This window comes from Olea europaea, unplaced genomic scaffold (genome assembly GCF_002742605.1).
Source record: "Olea europaea var. sylvestris unplaced genomic scaffold, O_europaea_v1 scaffold2429, whole genome shotgun sequence".
Taxonomy (NCBI): Eukaryota; Viridiplantae; Streptophyta; class Magnoliopsida; order Lamiales; family Oleaceae; genus Olea; species Olea europaea.
Window position 1 is genome coordinate 44614 of NW_019242474.1, and position 22081 is coordinate 66694.

General features: G+C 35.3%; 2 protein-coding genes across 6 annotated transcripts; one reads left to right on the forward strand and one right to left on the reverse strand.

Moving 5' to 3' along the window:
- Positions 1 to 377: 377 nt before the first annotated feature.
- LOC111382070 (adenylate kinase-like) lies at positions 378 to 3303 on the forward strand. Its single transcript, XM_023005934.1, has 4 exons — positions 378 to 856; positions 1413 to 1553; positions 2242 to 2514; positions 2779 to 3303. The coding sequence occupies exons 1-4, from the start codon at positions 560 to 562 to the stop codon at positions 2920 to 2922; spliced, it is 855 nt and encodes a 284-aa protein (XP_022861702.1). The 5' UTR covers positions 378 to 559; the 3' UTR covers positions 2923 to 3303.
- Positions 3304 to 3581: 278 nt separating this feature from the next.
- Positions 3582 to 16298, reverse strand: LOC111382076 (ecotropic viral integration site 5 protein homolog). 5 transcript variants are annotated; one of them, XM_023005943.1, is made up of 18 exons: positions 15958 to 16298; positions 15046 to 15115; positions 14043 to 14780; positions 13773 to 13958; positions 13295 to 13408; positions 12622 to 12680; positions 11178 to 11244; positions 10852 to 11086; positions 10637 to 10720; positions 10135 to 10559; positions 9327 to 9388; positions 8876 to 8945; positions 8256 to 8336; positions 8059 to 8160; positions 7225 to 7349; positions 6938 to 7028; positions 6534 to 6661; positions 3582 to 3912 (listed from the first exon to the last, which is right to left on the reverse strand). In XM_023005943.1, the coding sequence occupies exons 1-17, from the start codon at positions 16002 to 16004 to the stop codon at positions 6560 to 6562; spliced, it is 2658 nt and encodes an 885-aa protein (XP_022861711.1). In that variant the 5' UTR covers positions 16005 to 16298; the 3' UTR covers positions 3582 to 3912; positions 6534 to 6559. The 5 variants fall into 5 exon arrangements, with proteins under 5 accessions (XP_022861711.1, XP_022861710.1, XP_022861713.1 ...); XM_023005942.1 differs by lacking the exon at positions 3582 to 3912 and adding an exon at positions 4902 to 5693; XM_023005945.1 differs by lacking the exon at positions 3582 to 3912 and having other exon boundaries at positions 6157 to 6661; positions 8792 to 8945; positions 10852 to 10944; positions 11035 to 11086.
- Positions 16299 to 22081: the final 5783 nt, after the last annotated feature.

Sequence of the window (22081 nt, forward strand, 5' to 3'; positions counted from 1 at the left end):
TTGTTAAGAGAAAAATGAGGTCCACCTATGAGAGAAGAAGTCAAATATGACGACTAGAATAATGAAATAACGGTCAAAAAATCAATTTTTTGGTGCAAAAATGGGGCCCAAACAGACTCTAAATACACACGGGGCCCGTGTGTTTGTGAGGGGGGGACACAGTTCGGTAACCCCCTCCAGTACATATGGTTTTATCCTTACTATTATTATTTTGAAAATGCAAGTTCCTATTTAACTAAGAGGTTGTTTCGTATATATTAAAATTAAATTTTTAATTGATTGTGATAGATATTTTTGAAATGTGGTTAAAAGTTGCGGGATGTATGAAAAATATGATTTATATTAATTATTTAACTTTGACTTAAACTAAAGATTTTCAACGAGCTCACAAACGTTGCCCTGAATTCCCGTAACAGTTTGGAATCTGTGAAAGAAACCCATTACACGTTAATAGGCGAAAAGCCTAACAGATCACTTCGTCACAGTTCCTCCCCAGCTTCCCCGGAAAAGTAAGATTACACTCCCAACGCCGCCGCGAATACCTTTACCCACCACCACCATGGCGGCCATGATCCGAGCTTTCAGATCCTCCTCCTCCTCCACTTTGACTAATTATTTTATCTGGAGGTCTCTATCCACGGCGGCGTCATCATCCGCCGCACCCTTGAAATCCGAATCCTTCAGTCCCTTTATAGATACTAAGGACAAAAATGTTCAGTGGGTGTTCCTGGGATGCCCGGGCGTTGGAAAGGGCACCTTCGCCAGCCGCCTCTCCGCTCAGCTCGGTGTCCCCCACATCGCCACTGGAGATCTCGTCCGTGAAGAGCTCTCCGCCTCTGGCCCACTCTCCAAACAAGTACGCCGCCTCTTAACCTGTGTACACATTTGTCCCTATATAGTATAAATATAAACGTCGGCAGTACAGGTAAAACATAACTTCTGGGATACGTTACAATTGGGAATTGAGATTTGTTTCTTTGTTTATTTTTAGATCAGTAGCTTGTCTTATAATTATAATTAAAGTTAAGGTCTTTTTTCTTTTTTAAATGGATGTATGGACGCATGCTTTTTCAGGTTTGAACTGATTTCCATATATTTGAGATCCGTTGGAATTAGAGATTAGAAGAGCGCTATGTAATTTTTGGGTGCTTTAATATAATAATTGACACTTAGTGGCGAGGTCGTTTTGAGCACAAGGGTAGCCCCTGGTTCCAAGACATCTTATACAAGCCTCTTTCTTGTGTACTTACATATTTATGTAACTATGTCTTGATTCTGTGTAATAATAGTCCCTAAAGGTTAGTTAAATTGACAAATGTGTACTGCTCAGGATGCAGTTTGGGTCCATTTGTAATATATATAAACTTGGTGTGGTATGTTGTTGATTCGTCTTTCTTGGTTCTCTTTTGCAGCTTACAGAGATCGTTAACCAAGGGAAATTGGTATCTGATGAGATAATTATAAGCTTATTGTCAAAGAGGCTCGAGACAGGAGAAGCTAAAGGTGAATCAGGATTTATATTAGATGGATTTCCCCGAACAGTTAGGCAAGCAGTAAGTATTTTCTCCTTGTATATTAGCTTTTCTCAAAAATGTACTCTTCCAAGGTTCCTATAGATACGTCGTTAAGGTTATGATATGCTAGACATTCAGCTTTCTATAAGAAGGTTTCATCTTCAGAAGAGAATTGCTGCTGATCCTGAGAACAGATTTTGACTTGTGCTATTGATAAACTTCCAAATTCTCCATATCTCGGGCTTTATTGGGCTCCTGCTTTATTGAATTTCTTAATACATTGTGTATTCTCTGGTTCACAGATTTGAGAAAAGAGAGGAAAAGGTAGAAACAAGGACTACACAAGACATCAATGTAGTAGGTTTTCATTTAACTAATGTTGAAAAGTATATGCATATTTTTGATTTCTTGTCAGCCGGAGGTGATAGGCAGTTAACAGATAATGACTTCCCTCTTGGTTCTCAGACAATTATCCTATTTCCTAGGGCTCCAAGCACTTCATTCGATTAGTATTTGTTTTGTATCCATGCTTTGAGCAATGGCGTCTCTGGACTTTCATTGGTATTATGCTAATATGATTTGGCTTCCTTTTTCTTTCATGCTTCATGTTCATCTCACAATTTTCTATTTAACCAGTTCTCCATACATGCACTTGTCAATAGAAAATGGGAGGCCATTGCATGAAGTTTATGCACAATTCTCATTGGTTCCTTATTTCTACCTGCAGGAAATATTGGATGATGTAACGGACATTGACCTGGTGGTAAATCTCAAGCTTCCAGAAAAGGTACTGGTTGAGAAATGCCTTGGACGAAGGATATGCAGCCAATGTGGGAAGAATTTTAATGTAGCATATATCAATGTCAAGGGGGAAAATGGAAATCCAGATATTAGTATGGATCCACTTCTTCCACCTCCACAGTGTGTTTCAAAGCTTATTACTCGTTCTGATGATACTGAAGCTATTGTTAGTGAAAGACTTCGGGTATACTATGAGAAGGTACTGCGTTATTCTCTCTTTATCATGCTTTTTCTTTGCTGGTCAAATGGGATAGACAGGGGGTGCGGGAGGTATAAAAAATAGAAGATTACTTTACAGGCTTTTCTTATGTACAAGGAACGGAAAACAACTGCATTTTGCTCTATATAATATGATTTCACTGTAGAAAAGGTTTGGCGGAGGAGGATTTGATCTAAAATTGATCTTTGGAAATTTCACTACTTTCTGGTTAAGCTTATGCATTTCCATTCCTTTTGGGTTCAGAGTCAGCCAGTGGAAGATTTTTACCGTAGTCAAGGGAAGTTGATGGAATTTAATTTGCCTGGAGGTCTCCAGGAGTCATGGCCAAAGTTATTGGAAGCGCTTAACCTTGATGAGAACGAGGATGAGCAGTCTGCTGCAGTGTAAATTTTCCTCAATTGCTTTTCACGGGTTCACTGTATGCCAAAATTTTTGCAGAAAACATAGAGCATTTATATATTTAGCTTTAGTACCTTACCTTCACTTCATTTTTCTCTACTGAAGAAAAATAAGAACCATGGAGCTTAACGCAGACATTAATCCTGGTGCGTATGTTCAGTATTTGTTTTTGTTTTTTTTTTTTTCTTTTTTCTAAGAGTATGGTTGTAATAATTACCCATGAGGGTTGAAGAGCGATACAATTCAATAATCCATAATATATTAACGGGGGTGTCCTCATTTCAGAGTTTAATAGATTTCTTAATATTTATAAATTCTCATGGATTGTGTGAAATTTGATAGAATTTAACAGATTTCATAAGATTTGAATGTATTTCTACTTTGTAGATTTTAAAAAATTTTCATGGATTTTATAGATTTCAATGGATTTTATAGATTCTGTGTAAAATTTATAAATATGCTTAACATAAGCCACAAAATTTTACTTCTTCTTTAACAACTCATTCTTACACATATACACGTTAATAAATCACAGAAAATGAATCCTAGTTCAATTGTTTGTTAAAAATTGAATATTATAACAGAGTTTCAATAAAAAATCACACTCAATATTCAATAAATTCAACAAAAAGCAAGAGTGGGAGAGGGAAAAAATCTGTAGCATTAAATAATCAAAGTCGTAATCAATATGAATTAGTTCAAAAGGTCACAACCTTGTGAGATACAAACACACATATGTACACATACATGACCAGAAGGCAATTAATTCCATGCTCCAGAATTTTCATTGACCATGCTGGTACAAAAGAAAAAATTGTGGGATACCATCCTCACATGTCATGGCTAGAATTTGTAGGTATATATAGAAAACAACCAACTTTTCCCAAGAAAAAAGAATAGGATATAGAACTTGAAAGACGTAGTTGTTCCAGTATGCATACTAGGAACTGTAAATTGCCATGATAATTTCCAGCACATCTATAAAATAGTAAACAATATATAGCGTCAATAAGAAAAAATTAGTTTAATAAAAAATCACACTCAATATTCAACAAAAATAGTAATCTTTCATAAATTATCATCAATTGATAAGTTTCCGTACATGATCTTTTCACAGTAGAGAAATGCGAGATAGAAAGAAGAAGAAAATCTTGTTCAAGATGGGGAGAGAGAGAGAGAGCAGCAAATCTGGAGAGAGGAGAGAAAAGTTGTGAAATTTTTAGGGTTGGGATAAAATTGTTACAGATTTTTTGTATTTATATTTTTGCCTTGAAATCCTTCAAAATCTATCTACTTAATAAAATATTTATAAATCAACTAATTATTGAGGACATCTAAATTTCAAAACTACCTATTAAAATTTACATTGAGGACACCTAAATTTATAAATATTTCTAAAAATCTGGATTGGGGACACCTACATTTTAATGAATTATATTTTAATCTTAATTGAGGATACCTAAATTTAAATGGAGTTTTAAAATCTATCAAACTCTAGATTGAGGACACCTCCCTAAATATCACGTCAAGTGAGAATCACTTTTTGGACGATTATAGCCTCGCTACAATTTAATTATTTCAATAATACCTTTATATGTATTTAAATTACAAATTGTAATGAATACTTGAAGTCTCAATTAATCACATTCATTTAATTACTATTAATTAGTAGTTCAAATTCAAATCCATGTCCATGTCCTTATTATTGATTCTCAATTAATTAATGTTCACATACATATTTAATGCGCAATAAAAAGCATAACAATGATTTCTTAATAGAGCAGGATCCAATTTATCAAATAAATCATAAATGATTTAGCAAGCATTTTTGAGAGATGTTTATGCAGAGTTTAAATAAATAGAAATGAATGGTGAATAGTACTTGTGAGTATATTATAACATATGAATAAAAAGTAATTTGAATGTTTATAAATACAAGCCAAATATGGTCTTACCACGAGTACTCGTAATCATAATAAGGAAATTGATGTAAACTTATTTTAGCACGGTCCATTCTTACTACTCAATATGACCTATGATAGTACACTTAACAGTGAGCTTGATCAGCAAATTACAACTAATCTGGTTTAATGCAAATCCCAAATACCATAATTAATATCAACAAAATTATTGATCTATATTTTCAAATCAAACACAACTTACACAAGTAAAAATTTTCATTTTTCCTTCTTAGCTGTTGTATTCTTCCATAAATTAGGAAATTTTACCCTACCCAGAGAACCCAACATTTTGCTGCGCTCTTTGGGCTTTTATTTATCTGCAAAATATTCACATTCTTCTGCATCTGGGCAAGTTTTGAAATGAAGATTTCCCTTTTGACGAATCTTGATTATCCAGTGAAAAAGAAGGTTGAAAGAACAGTAAACGATCAGATTGCCGAAATTGGATAACCATCCAAAATCGCGGTCTTTAAGCACATCCCCATCAGATGGACAAGGGCATGGATTTGCATCAGATGCTACTCGTAATGAAACAAAAAATCCCTTGAAGAGTAACCAACTGAATGAGAGAAATGAATGTCATGTAGTGGACTTGATAATTGGAATGACACAGAATCATTAGTCCAATCAACTAATCCCACCAGAGTTCCATCATCAGGTGATATGATCACATCTGGAGCGTTCAATATTAGCGTCTCAAACTCCTGATGATGAATTTGAGGTTGGAAGCAAAGGTTTGGAGGCAGAACGTGATGAACCCAAGAGCAAAAAAAAGGCAAGCGATTCTTCTACCATCGGCTGGCGATTGAAAGAAAAATGATCATCATACGTTTACTCATCGAGCTCATGAACATTTATGTATAGAAGTTGGTTTTCCTTTTCCAGGAAAAATAGGAACCAATTAAGAAAAGAAGGCACGCGCGCTCCTCAAAACTGTTTTTTCAAAATTCTGTCAATTGTGAAGTTCTGGGTGATGATATTGCTGGAGAAAGTATGGCTAGGAAGTTGTGATGGGGAATCCATATCGAAGGTGAGGCTGGAAGCAAAAAATATGGTCCCACTTGCTTAAATAAAAGCTTTCATGGGTCATAACCCTTTCTTTGTTGGCTCAACAGGAGTTACCATCGATGCACTAGACTCGATTGCAATGTACGCAAGTAGGTTGAAAGAACATCATATGAACCAAGGGCTTTTGTTACAACATATACATCCATGAATGCCAATCAAAAAGGCAGATTCAGCAACTTCCAAGACAAGCATGAAGAATAAATCATCAACTTGTCCATAGTTTTAAATTTTGGTTTTTTATCTGATAGTTGGACATAAGGAATTATTATAGAAGTAAAAGCCATTTAAGATGAATGCCTTCCCTATTATTTGAAAATTGGATTTCTTTCCCATCCACAAAAATGTAAACTTGTCCATTTTGGAGTAAATTATATACTCCAGGCTATCTGCTACCAAATGTGGATTAACACGGCATGGTTTCTCACCAAAGCCACCTCCCCCACACCGTGGGCCGTGGGGGACTCTCCAGTTTGACACGTACGATTAGATAACCTTCTTTTGTCACAACATTGTAAAACCAGAAAAAAAACCAGGAAGCTCTTCATAAGGAAAATAGGAGGTGCAAGATACCGTTTAACATTGAGTACGTTTTTCCCCTATTCTTGATGTCCATTAGTATGACTTTGCGCTCTGCTTGCATCTGATCCCTCATTCACAGTTTTGCTTTCACTAGAAACCACAGCATTACTTGTCTTCCCCTGTTCCAATAGAAGAATTCATTCATTTATACTTTTAGTTAGATCAACGTCCAATACATCCAGCTTAAACTGACACGAGATAAGCTTTGGAACTATGAACTTGACACTATCGATGATTTCAGCTTTAGTGTATTGGTATCTCTGCATGTGAATGACTCGTGGATTTTACTGCTTGTTACTGGAAATCAATATGATTGTTCATTTAGCATCATGCCACAGAAATCAAATAGTAGTGATAGAATGTAAAGACAACCAACAAAGATTGCAATAACTTGCCTTGTTCCTGTCACGCCAACCAAGGCCAAATGAGAGTAGCCCAGTTCTTGTTGGCATATTATGTGGAGATTCTACATTTCCAACTCCAGGCCTATAACGTAAGTTACCATTTGAAGTGAGTTTGTCATAAAGAACTCAAAAGATGAGAAAATACAATGCTAAGACGCTGAATGTATGTGTCCTATGTGATGTGACAGGGAACTTTCTGAAAGGGAATTCTAAAATTTTCTATCATAATTCTTGCAGGGAAAGCAATAACATTAGTGTCTAGAGAATAGTTCACGAACCGTGGGGATGACGATGCTTTATTTTGCCCTGTTTCATATTGCAATGTAGCTTCTAGCATTGACTCAGCCATAACAGCCCTCTTTTCCATTTGAGCAAGTGAAGTCGCAACTTTTTCATACTTCTCCTGTACGATTTTAGAAAAGTTCATACTTTTGTCCGGGTTTAAGGAAATGAAAATGAAACAATCGATCGTGAACTACTTTTATGTATCAGAATAAGGTACTTGTTGCAAGCTGATAATCCGGAATGAACCTTGGAAAGTATAATCACAAAGCAGCAGACTTTTATGAAGAATTTGAACATCAGTTGCATTATGTTTCTAATTAGTTTTGGGAAGTGTATAATTTATATCAACCATATTGGTTTGTGTTCTTCTTAGAACAATTAAAAAATTACCATTAGATAGATATTGGTTTCCAATTGTTTGACAGAGCAAGACCAGGATAAAGATGTTCAAGCCAGAGTGTCATAACCGATAACTATATTTTCCTCAAAAATGATTCCTTCCTATGCAAAAACAAAAATAAAAAATGCCACGACCATTACTTGCCATGCGTTTTCTGAGTAGGAAAAAAGAATCTCCACACTTCATGTTTTGCCAAGGAAGATGATCTATTGCCTCGGGAGTGGGGACAATTAGGAAACACGAGGGTTGATTCTAGGTTAAAGTAGTATCACATGTTTTCCTCCCCAGAATTTAAGCTCCCTAGCGAACACTAAGGAAACACTACAACTGTTTCCTACAAAATGCACCAGTCTAGCCAATGTAAGGAGTTTTTTGAAGCAAATGAGAATTGGAGTATCAATTATTGTAAATTGAACAAAGATAAAACCTGAAGAACATTTACTGCATAACTCTGAGCAGCTGCATCTTGTTCTGCAAACAGTCGAGCATCTTCAGCGACCTTCTGTTCTTGCTCAACCCGCAGCAGAACCTAAAACAAAATCCTCATCACTAAAAATTGTAAAGAAGATAACTGTCATTTTCGCCTAGGTCCACGTAGAGATGAAAGAGTAAGTTGAATCAAACCTGAAGCATAGCATTCTCCTGTTCTTTCTTATCAGCCAGGGTTTGCCGTAGTTCAGCAATCTCTAGCTCCAACTGCTCAACCTGCAGGATAGTAAATGATATAAAACCTTCAAATGGTAAAATAATTTATGACTGACACACTTCAGGAAACCAATTTGTTAGGTGAAAATGAGGCTTATAGATGAATAAAGTGAAGGATAGTTTTATCGAGTTTATTTCTATTTCTAGGGGATTAAATTATTTCTTTATATTTCTGAACACTGAAATCCTTGGGAAAATCTAGTGCTGTAATCATAGTAAATTGACAGATTACTGAATCAAAGACGATATTTTGGTAATGGAGATAAAATTCAATATGTATGACATCAATATTGCACCTAAATAGGCAAGAGGAAAACATAGCACCTAGGGAAAGGGACAAGTTGACCCACATATATTCTATAATTAAAAATAGCAACATTTTCTCTCCCTCGTTTTTCCATCAGGTCCGAAGAATGTATCATTAGGTAGAGAACTGGGCGAGATGATACACTAACCACGGTCAAGATCTCAGTGAATCTGAAAGTCACACCGTGTAATATAACAGAAGTTGTTCTAGATAAAATGTATTCTAAAAATACCCTTGCACTCAATTCCCTTCTATTATCTTGCTTGACCATCTCCATAAGGGCAGCCTCCAATTCTTCTGCCCTACAAAAGAAAAGAACACATCTTTCATACATCAAAAGAATGCTTTGCTCAAACAAATTATGATTGTAGGACGGTTTTTTCTGCTCAAAGAGGCATTATATTATAAAATTAGCCAATGCAGTTACGAAAGGTAATATGATTGAATTGCAGAAAGTAATAGTGACAGCATGGCCTGAAGCATTAGGCACTGTAAGGAAGCACAAAATGCTGTGTACTCAAGATAAATTAAATGCTAGCATGACTGACAACCATGATGCTATTTAAGAGTTTAATACAATGCCTTGCACATTTTCAACTCCAACTGCAAAAGCGAAAAGAAAATAAGTCGACAAGTTCTTCCATTTGGATAGAATTCAGATGCCAAGCATTATACAGACTAACCTGAGTGTAGCAGATCTCTTCTCCTCCAGCAAACTACACAGCTCGACCTTCAACCAAACCACCTGCAAAAAATCTATTCATAAGTGAACTATAAAAATGACAACACGAGGATGGGTTACAATTTTTGAACCATTTAACAAATGTATCATAAAGGCATTTGCTATTAACCGGTACACAAATCTGCCTATCAGAAGTCTGAGTTATCACAGAAGAGAAAAGATAAGATATTTGATCTTATGGCTGTTGCACAGAAATTGACAAATTTATGATAAGCAGATACATTGCAAGCTTATACAACGTCAATCTGAATTTGCAATAACCAGTATGAATTTGTACTACAAGCTTCAGTTAGGAAGAAGCTAAGGAGAGATGGACAGAAATGCTCCCATTAATTTCTCTATATTGATGATAGAGTCATGACAAAGCATCATTTGATACGTTACTGAAACCACCAAACCAGAAAGTCATCGATTTATTGAGCTTATAAATCAACAAAATATCAAAATTAAAATTCAGTAACTCCAATGACAGTGGATAAGCAAATTCAAGTTTCTTCTTTTATGAGCAAATTTTCACTACCCAACAATGACAAACTCTGGAGCACGCAACCATTTCAAATCCATGATGTACCAACAACGCTCAAACATACAAAGACAGGCCCAAGGTCATGAAATAAGGGATGAATTATTGAGAAAATATTTTGTCAACTAGCAGCCAATAATGTAGTCTCGACAAACAGAACATAAGTTTCTTCAGTGATTAAAGGGGCATGAAAGGCGAATTCCAAGTCAAATGAATGGTAACCTACCTGATCTTTAAGGTCTGGAAGAGAATCTACTTCAGTATTAATGGTTCTGCTGTTAAGAAATTCATCCATGTTTGTAGAATGAGACTCTGTATCTGATACTTTACCAGACATTAGCTTGTTGTCTGATCCTGCTTCCATCATGCCTTCTTTTACCAATGATTCAGGTGCATGCTTGAAGCTATACAGCTTATTTGCAAGACCTTTAGGATCTTTAGAAACTCGACCCCCTTTTGCTCTTTCCTCAATTGCTGCAACTACGGATGGTCGATGCTTCTCTCTCAGTCCTTGCAGTCTATCTTCAGTAATGGTCAAGAACCCCATGCAAGCAGTCAACACAAGTTGGCTGCTATCAAATGTGGACGCAGTGAGTGATTGCAACAAAGTGATAGCATCTCCAGCATCCTTAGAAGTAACTACAGCAGGACCTGCATATATTTGGAGAAGATAGTTTGACTTATTATCTCCCATGCAAATTGACATAGTTTAACAGTGTCTGCATTACCATATAAATCCATCAAAGCAAGAGCAGTTCGAAATAGCATGACGCGATTCCCTTCAAACAATATCACATCCCAAACTCGAAGAACTGGAGCCAAGAAAATTGGTCATAAGTTCACAAAACACATTAGTATATTCTTAGGATTTAAGGATGAACAATAAACAGAAACACACGACCAATATATAAAGTTATGAACTTTCTAATAGTACAAGTCATACCACTTTCCCATGGAAGAATATTTACAAAGATTGAGAGGAACCAAGGTCCAATTATCAATGTCACCTGTACTCCCAAATAGTTGAGATGATTGACTGCAGCATCATAGAAGCAATGAGAAACTTCTAATATTTGACACAAATTTGTCGGAAAAAGAAAAGGGAAATATAAGATCATAGAGATACCAAGTTTAGGAAATGTTTTATGCATCAACTCCTCAAAAACAAGCTGGTCAACCTACATTTAAAACAAATTCTTTTGGTTGAGAGTAGATCCATTTAAGATGAGCATATAATAATTGCAAAAGCAAGATTAATGGAATACATACCTGGGATTCTATCATTTCCAGTGAAAAGTAACCATCAAAATAGTCATCAATAATACCCACCAAAGTCCTGAAAGATTTGAAACAAACTAGTTGAAGAAGTTAGCATTTTTTATTGTTTACTACACAAGTACACTGCATAAAAGATTTATATATGTGTAGATACATAAATAAAGCTTTATTAGGATGAGGGATATTATTTAAATTATTCATTATTGAATCATATTATTATCTCAATTAGTTTAAAAACAAAGCTTTCGAGTAGCCTATACGTATTCGCGAGCTACCAAAAGATTATGAGCAAGAAAATTACATGAGATATAGTAAAAAGTACAAAGATTCATCTTTATGATTTTTAAAGTTACAATACCGATTTCATGTATATTATAATGCACATTTATCATATATTGTAATCATTCAATCATGCGTTCACTTTGGATACAAGAGGTTTAAGGATAGTGATACCAGTTAACTGAATTAAGAGATTTTGACTTTAGACAAGAAGGCTCGAAACCATATTTATTCTTAATCATACGGAGAAATGCATTGCATGTGAGATCAAGAAAAAAAATATTGTGCGAAACTAACAAGAACTATGTGAATCAAATATTTAGTGGTTCACGGGGACGATAGTCCATGTTCAATTTATCTCTTGCAAGTGTCTACCATGAGGTCTACTTGGAAAGTTTTACGTGGATATCTATTTACAATGTATTCAAGTATGAGTAGGAACAGTGAGGGCAATAGGTTAGAGAAAAATCATTGCTGTGTTTGTGTGAGGGCAATAGACTCATAAAGGCGGCCAAATGTTAATGAAAGAGGCAAGTTCTTCCACAGGAACATTTCAATTGAAATGTGCCAGTAAAAATACAGTTCGTTGTCTTTGAACCACAGAATCCCCTTCTCATGACCTCTTCTTCTGATCTTCTCATGTGAACTGACATGACAAGCACAAAACAGTCTCTAACTCTTCATCATCTGTGCGATCTCATATAAACAATGACAGACTTCTAAGCCTTGTCAAAAAGAGATATTTATGGAAATTTATGATTACTTATGATTTGTCATACAACCAGAAAAGCTCATTGTCGTCTTCTAAAAAGAAGCCGACTGATTGGATATCTTCGTATCAGATTTTCTCAGAGAAACAATGAGCAAGAAATAGGTCCTAAATGATCCAAACTTCCAAATTAATAATCACAATTGCAGGACAGAGATGGAATTTCTTCAATGAAACAAATTTTGCTTCAACAAATATTCCACAGCCATTTCAAACATTGACTTCTATAAAGGAACTAATTACAAGAACGAGGAAGTACAGAGTCAAAGGCCAACAAAATTACCGTCAAATGCAAAATAGTCTCCATTCACATCTAACAGTTTTATTCCTCCTCAAAATTTGGAACACAGGTATAAACAGGACAATGACAGGTGGCTTAAAACTTACCAAAAGGCATTTTCTTCTGGCATCATGAGAAGTAATAAGCCAGCAAAAAAATTCATTCCCTGCAAGTGTAATTATACATAAGAGGAAGTAAAAATGAGAAGCGAGTGCTGTAAAAAGAAACTAGTTATATCTTGATGTGGTTCAAGCTGAATAACACATGATGCGAAGAACAACGGACAACTAAAAGTGCACATTGACTTAAGAATGTTTCTGGTAATGTCTTATTTCCTTTCCAGATCAAGTATTACATTAGTCAGACAACTTCTTCTACCTTCCATCAACCAATAAATTGTTCAATATCTTCATGAAAAAATTGAAAATCTCAATTCGCTACTTATGTTACAACTTCTATAACTACATTAAAATCCATGGATTGGAAGTGCGTGACCTGAATAAAATTCTCACATATAGTAAAGATTTTGCACCAAGTTGATAAATCAACATTAAATATTACTTTTCTGAGAGTGTATTTCCTATATTTGGTCTTATTTTTAAAGTCAAAAACTGTCCTCGTTTCAATTTTCCCATAGGTTCAAACTTTATCTCAGATTATCTCTAAATGTTATCTCCTCTTTTTTGCATTTAAAACCATTATTACTCAGAAGTCAAAGATAAAGACCACATGATTTATGAAAAGGAAAACAAAGAAAGAATATATTAAGGCAACACCCACCTGGCAATACCCAACAGATGGGTTGTGTCGCGCATATGCCAGAAGTACACGCCTTAGTGAATTTCGACCATTTTCATTCAGTGCAGGATGTCCTGGAAATGTTCGGTGCAAATCCTGACAATAAGAAGATAACTAATTGGGGAATGTGAATTACAATGTGATATGGTATTATTCATAGGCAGAAAGAAAAAAAAAGGACATAAAGAATGGGACGAAAAGACAGAAATAACAAAGGGGAAGAAAAGAGACTGACATATAAGAATAAAGAAAAGGTAAAATAGTACATGTTCATTTGGAAGAGACTCAATGTGAAGAAAATGTAATCAACATCTTAAAAAGGAAACCAACATTGTTTTAGTTTGACAACAATAGCTAGAAGGCATTTTAGAAGACCATCCTGTCTGGGCCCTAAGAAGAAGTAGCACCTACGAATTAAAAAGATTGAACGATAAAGTCCAGGGCCCATGCATCTAATGACCTTCTCAATTTGCTTTTTCCATTTTTCTGACAAATCAACGCCCTTCCTGCTGCAGTGCTTGTTATCATCACCCGACAGTAATTCCTTGTGCTCTTTACCATCACTAGCATCAAAATCTACAGCCAACAAATCCTGATAATATCCCTCCACCCGGCGTGTTCTAACACCAACGAAGGCTTGCCACACCTGCCCCACAAGTCCAGAGGTAAAAGAAACTTTAATGCTGGATGGAAACTATGAAACCTGCACATTGATAAAGAAAGACTGTACCTCTCCTCTAAGGTCCCCTGGTACTCCACCACGAACGAGAAACTCTAATTCTTCCTTCCAAGGGAATACTGGTTCTGGGGAAATTTCATTGCTGGCACTACTTCCTTCAGCAGAGGCATCTGCACTGTCATCAGCTATCTCATTGTCATAAAATTTCTCCTCTCCGTCCTCTTCAGATTCCACTTCTGATAATCTTGCCTCATCTATTGATGGAAGCTGATTGTGGGTAGAGATTATATTTTCACTGCCCATGTTTCTTCTCCTTACACGAAAACTCATCATATTATCAATGACATCTAGAGATGGATTAATTTTAACCCATGTCTTCGCCTCACGAGATTTTATTTGTAGGGTAACTGAGGTCTCTTTAATTGGATTGCTTTCTATCGTAGTGTCAGAATTAGATTTCTGTACTCTTGAGTCATCCCCTTCACCACTCACCTCCTGAATCGATTTCTGCTTTGTAACTTCAGAACCTACAGGCTTTTGTTCACCTGAATCATACCCTTCTACGGTCAACTCCTGAGTAGGCTCAGTTTGCTGCTTTGTAAGTTCAGAATTCACTGAGTTCGTTTCACTTAAATCATCCCTTCCACTTGCCTCATGATCAGGGTCACTTTGATGATTTGTCACCTCAGAAACCACACACTTGATCTCCTTGTTGGAAAGATGAGATTGAGTAGAATTTGCTTGTTCAAGAAAGCCCTTCCATTTCTGTAACCTCTCCTCTTCTTCTTCCTGTAACCACCCATTTAAATCTAAGCAATTTAAATATAGCAGAAATACATCTTTTTTATTCTAGTACTCAGGAAATAGGAAGGTTATTAATTTTCAGTCGTTCAATATTCTCAGACGATGGTTTCATCAAATGATTCCTTCATTTGATATATAACACCAATCTTCTCAAAATTATAAATGCTCACATAATTAAGAAAACCAACGGATTCTCTATACAAAATAGGAATCAATGAAATTGTTGATAGCCAGGAAAAAGAGCAATTACCTTATAAATATCAGCGTATTCTTGAAACCTATGGAGGTGTTTTGATGTCACAGTAAATCCATAGGCATCCCTGTAAACATTTCACAATTCTCATATCACCAATCATAGTACCAAAATTTTCATTAAACAATATAGCATCATTCATTACACTTGTATGGCCACAAAGTTCCCAAAAAATAAAAATAAAAAAAATAAAACAAAGGTATGGTGTTAACATAATTTGGAGAGAATATAAAATTCTATAAGTTGAGAACACATTCAAGCTACAATATGAATATCTGAACGGAAATTGGCCACCTTTTGCACGAGTTTACCTGGAATCAACATCCAAAAATCGCCTGCTCACAAAGGATAACAACATAATTCACAAGAATCCCAATTCCAGTGCCCATATCGCTTTTTCTCGACTCAAACTAGTTTCCAATCACCATTAGTATTCAAAATTTCCAAAATCATCCTGATGCTGATGTCTATCTCTACAAATCCACATTCTTTTTTCACTAAATCCAAGGAAACAATTTCCTACTATCCAGACATGAAACACTATGAAGATCTGCAACTATTCTCCTACTCTGATATTCCCCTATTCCTAGCTGGCTCCTAATTAAAAAAATTAGAATATAATTATCCTTCTTCAATTATTTGATTATACCATTCTGCATTGTATAATGACTGAAAAGTTTTCAGAAAGAATTAAGTTAACTCATTTGATTCATTGATCAGATGAATCTCTCTGACGAGCTGAATTTTCCTTGAATTTCGAATCCTAGAGTTAACAGTATACGCTCCTTCTCAAGAAAAGTCGGCCATAACGACGCGTGTGAAGCTCAGAACTCGAACAATTCAGCGTAAGCATTATACACACACTTAAATATGCATCTAGACCATACACACACAGGGGAGTTCAGTTACCTCTGAGGCTCAAAATTGAGGAAAAATTGGGAGCCTTTGAGCGTCATCTGCGGTAATCCACTGTAGGAATTGGCTGCGATCAGCGATATCTCGGATGATCGAAGGGCTAGTAATTCATCTCCGTTAACAGTCTTCCCTCCCCTTCGCGCGCTCTCTATCTTATACTGTTTTCTCTCTCTATTAAACGCAAGTGTGTGTATAGTTGACCGTTCCGTTAAAAAGTAGGCGATGGCTTAACAAATAAGGGGTCAAGTGCACTGCGCGGGATTTTGGTTTGACGAAATCCCGTCATTACACGGCGGGCGATATGGTATGTTAACGTTACCGCAAAATTTATGCATCGGACAACTGTGTCGGTGCTACAATTAGAACACGTGTATATAAATAAAATAAAATGAAATGATGGGGCAGGTATATTATTATCCGACAGTTTGTAATTGAGAAAATAGCATTCGCGTAATTTTACTGATATTGAAATTGCACTGTAGACTTTAATCTATTGCTCAAGTAGCAAATTGGTCTTCAACTTTTAGAAAAGAGCAATTTGGTCTTCAACTTTTTGTTGTGATTGTAATCTGACCAAACCCTTCAAATCTCAAATTGTTGCTTGGCCCTTGCATGTTCCACATTTTGAGGTTAGATTTTGTTTCCTAACTTGAAGAGACATATAAGATTTGAAACAAGACAATTTCTTGAGGGTTGAGAGATAAATTAACATATATTAAGATTTTGTCATTGAAAAGTATATTTAGAATAACTAGTCAGATTTAAATGTACATTGCATATTATTCTGAAATATTTTAAAAGTGTTTCTAACTTTCATAAAAAAATATAAAAAAAATTTATAAGAGCTGCAAAAGTTTTTTATACCAATTTATTGGTAGGATTTGATAAATCTCAAATGAACTAAAGAAAATAAAATTTAGGATATAAATATAAGAGAAGAAAATTGTATTCTCAACACATAACTTCTATGATTTATATTTTTTATGATGATGAAATACTACAAATGAATAATATTTTTATATTATATTTGATATAAAAGGATTAATTACTATTACATGTTATGAAGTGGTATGATTGTTCAAAACCAACAATAAAAAAAAAAAAAATTTAGGCCATGCGACCTAAAGCCATGCGACCGCATGGAACCCTACCGAGACCAAATGGTCTCGGTAGGGTTGTACCATGCGACCGCATGGGTTTGTACCATGCGGTCGCATGGTACATAAAAAACGACCGTTGGGTCGTTTTTTGTTGGTTTTTTGGTGGCTTTTCATTCATAAGGTGCACCACTTCGTAAAGCTATACTACTTGGCTATAAATAGGTGATCTTGGGTCATTGGAAAATGTTGAAAAAACACCTATTATATTGATACTTCTTGAGATCAAATCCAAACAAAAATACCCTTTCATATTCATCTTTTTTCTTTGTGTTCTTAAGTTTTAAAGATTCAAACAAGTGTTTAGTGTTTGAATCTTTATAAGGCTTGATTAATCCTTCAAACCTTTTGTCGGATCACCCTTTAAACACCAAAATAGTGGGGGCAAAATTCGTTTGAGGACAACAATTAAAGATTGTGTTTGAGCCTTCAATTTCTTCATATATATACTCTGTCATTCCTTCATCTCCTATTATTCTTTCGATTTTTTTTTAATTCGTTCTCATAATATCTTTGGTGGAGTAACATTATTTCCAACAATCTCAAACGAATTTTGTGTGTGATGGAAAACGAAACAACAATGGCGACCATCAAATTGATAAATCAAGATTTGGTTCGATTGGATCGGTTCGATGGCACAAATTTCACAAGGTGGCAAGACAAACTGAAGTTTCTTCTCACCGCATTGAAGATCTTCTATATCTTAGACCCAGAATTGACGCCATTACCGGAACCCACCAATGGAGAAACCGAAGCAGTTAGAGCAGAAAGGCAAAAACGACAAGAAGATGAACTCATATGTCGGGGTCACATACTCAATGCTCTTTCAGATCGTTTATATGATTTGTACACCAACACTTCTTCGGCAAAGGAGATATGGAAGGCTTTAGAAAGCAAATACAAGGCAGAGGAAGAAGGTACAAAGAAATTTATAATTTCAAAATATTTTGATTTTAAGTTTTTGGAAAATATTCCCCTACTTCCCCAAATACATGAGTTGCAAATCCTTATCAACAAATTAAAGGCGGTAAAGATTGAAATCCCGGAGACCTTTCAAGTGGGGGCTATAATAGCAAAACTCCCGGGAACTTGGAAAGGATACCGGAAGAAAATTATGCATAGTTCCGAAGATTACTCTTTGGAACAATTGCAAAGGCACCTAAGGATTGAAGAAGAATCCAGGTTACGCGATAGAAGTGAAAACTCTTCGGAAGGAACTTCTAAAGCGAATGCCATAGAGAAATCTGAACCACCTGGAAAAACCAACAAAAGGAAGCCTTCAAGAAACTTTAACAAGTTCAAGAAGAAGAACAAAGGAGGTTGCTTTGTGTGTGGAAAGTCTGGTCACTATGCAAAAGACTGTAGACACCGGAAAAGAAACAACTCCGAAGGTAAAATCAACTCCATTCAAGAAGAAAAGATTGTGGCCACCGTGAGCGAGATAAATGCAATTAAGGGAAAGGTTCCCGGGTGGTGGTATGATACTTGTGCTACGGTGCATGTATCATATGATAAATCTTTATTCAAGACCTATCATGAAATGGATGGAGACCAAGAGATTCAAATGGGCAACGAAGTTCGATCCAAAGTCATTGGTAAAGGAAATGTAGATCTAATCTTCACTTCCGGGAAAAACGTTACCCTCACTAATGTATTATATGTTCCGGATATGAATCGGAACTTAGTTAGTGGAAATCTCTTAGGAAAATCGGGTATCAAAAGTGTGTATGAATCCGGTAAACTTGTATTATCCCTTAAAGGGAATTTTGTTGGAAAAGGCTATTCTTGTGAAGGAATGGTCAAACTTTGTACTGTTGACAATAAAATAAATAAAGTTGATCTTGCTTATGTTGTGGATTTATTTTCATTATGGCATGCTAGGTTAGGACATATTGGTAAAAGTACCATGAAACGAATGAAAAAGTGTGACTTAATTTCATATAATGAAAATAATGAATATAGATGCAAAACTTGTGTAGAATCTAAGATGATTAAAAAACCATATCAAAGTGTAAAAAGAACCTCTAGTATTTTGGAACTAATTCATACGGATATATGTGAATTAAACGGCATGTTAACTAGAGGTGGAAATAGGTATTTTATTACCTTTATCGATGACTTTTCTAGATATATATATGTGTATTTAATGAAACATAAACATGAAGCATTTAACATGTTTAAGATTTAAAAGAATGAAGTTGAAAATCATCTAGGAAAGAAAATAAAAACCTTAAGGAGTGATAGAGGTGGTGAATACTTCTCTAATGATTTTAATTTATTTTGTGAACAACATGGCATAATTCATCAATGTTCTGCACCAAGGACTCCCGAACAAAATGGTTTGGCTGAAAGAAAGAATAGAACACTAGTAGAAATGATTAATGCTATGCTTATATTTGCTAAGTTACCTTTTAACTTGTGGGGTGAAGCTTTATTAAGTGCATGTAGGATACTTAATAGAATTCCTTCAAAACAAACTAAGGTCTCTCCTTATCAATTATGGAAAGGAAGAAAACCAAACATTGGATACTTCAAAGTGTGGGGGTGTCTTGCCTATTGCAAGAACACGAACCCTAATAGAAACAAATTAGGTCCAAGAGGCATTAAATGTGCTTTTGTTGGATATGCTAACAATAGCAAATCTTATAGATTGTTAAATTTGGAGACCAATGTGATTATTGAATCAAGTGATGTAGAGTTCTTTGAAAATTCGTTAACCTCAAATAACGAATTAAGGGAAAACCTTGGAAATATCCTAAGCTCAAGTGGAACACGGGATGAAATATCTTCTAAAGATATTAATGAATCTAATGAACCACGAAGAAGCAAAAGAACTAGAGTTAAAAAGTCTTTAGGATCGGATGAAATTGATTCTCAACTTATCTCATTTTACTTAGTAGAAGGAAATGAGTTGAATGTTGTAAGAACAATTCCTATTATTCTACAAGTGGAAACCGATCCTAAAACTTATAAAGAAGCTATGGCTTCTCGAGATAGCATGTTTTGGAAAGATGCAATCAAGGATGAAATGGATTCAATAATGTCAAATAAAACTTGGGAACTTGTCGATCTACCACCCGGATCCAAACCTATTGGTTGTAAATGGGTATTTAGGAGAAAATATAATGTTGATGGTTCTCTAAATACTTTCAAAGCTAGACTTGTAGCCAAAGGTTATCGACAAAGGGAAGGAATTGACTATTTTGACACTTATGCACCAGTAGCAAGAATAACTTCAATTAGGATATTGTTTGCATTAGCCTCAATATATGACTTGCATGTTCATCAAATGGATGTCAAAACGGCATTCCTAAATGGGGATCTCGATGAGGAGGTCTATATGGAACAACCAGAAGGTTTTATTTTACCAAGAAATGAACATAAGGTATGCAAGCTAATTAAATCGTTATATGGGCTAAAGCAAGCACCAAAGAAGTGGCATGAGAAATTTGACTTAGCAGTTATTTCATATGGATTTAAACATAATAGTGTAGATAGATGTTTGTATTCTAAAGTGCATGATGATTACATGATATTTATATGCTTATATGTTGATGACATGTTGATTATAAGTAATCACATGGATGGGATAAAAGAAACGAAGAGGTTTCTATCTTCCACATTTAAGATGAAGGATCTTGGACAAGTCGATACTATTTTGGGTATCAAAGTCTCAAAGACTAGTGGGGGTTATTACCTTAGTCAATCACATTATATTGAGAATGTGATAAATAAGTTCAAACATTTGAACATAAAAGAGTATAATACCCCTATTGATCCAAGCTCAAAACTTGTAAAAAATGATGGAAGAGAAATTGCTCAATTAGAGTATGCAAGTGCTATTGGAAGTCTTATGTATGCAGTTCAATGCACAAGACCAGATATAGCCTATGCAATAAGTAAACTTAGTAGGTTTACTAGCAATCCAAGTAATGAACATTGGAAAGCAATTGGGAAAGTTCTCGGATACTTAAAGAAAACTAAGAACTTAGGTATACAATATACTAAATTTTCAGCAATATTAGAAGGATTTACTGATACTAGTTGGATATCTAGCACGAATGAAAGTAAATCAACTACGGGTTGGGTGTTTACTCTAGGAGGAGGTGCAGTTTCTTGGAAGTCGAAGAAACAAACATGCATAACACATTCAACTATGGAATCTGAATTTGTAGCCCTATCAGATACAGGAAAGGAGGCTGAATGGCTTAAAGACTTATTCTATGAGATACCTTTGGGATCAAAGAATATTTCTTCAATACCAATAATGTGTGATAGTCAAGCCACTCTAGCTAAAGCATACAATGATGTATATAACGGGAAGTCTAGACATATGAGTCTTAGACACAACTACATAAGGAAGTTAATCAAAGATGGAATAATTTCCCTAAATTTTGTAAAGTCAATTGAAAATTTGGCGGATCCTTTAACTAAACCTCTAAATAGAGATTTAGTGGCATCTACTTCAAGTAGGATGGGATTGAAACTCCTTAACTGAAATATCCACCAATGATGGCAACACTACCTGTCGTTACTCAAAAGGTTTTACACGGGTTCAAAGGGTATCAACAAATCATTCGATATGTGGATAGTTACAGCATTATTATAATCCGCAATAATCCTATCCTAAATTAATATAATGCTGGTTGTTACTGAAACGAGGGTTGAGCTATAAGCTCTTAATAAAGTTCAGCGTAAAACCACAAGTACTTCTAAAAGTAACAAAGGTACTGGAAGAACTTTACCTAAATAAACTTCAAGGTGGTGCCGCCTTAATAGAGAGTTGGAGTTCTCTCTTAAAAGTTTATTGAAAAGGATCAGCGCAAGGCCATAAAAGCGCTAAGCGAGAAACGAGGAACTTGAGAATACGGGATATTCGTGTGTGTGTTCTTACCGGTATTGTCACATAAAATACTTGGTTCAAAGCTTCACGCTTCCTTGAATTTCGACTTTACTTTGTT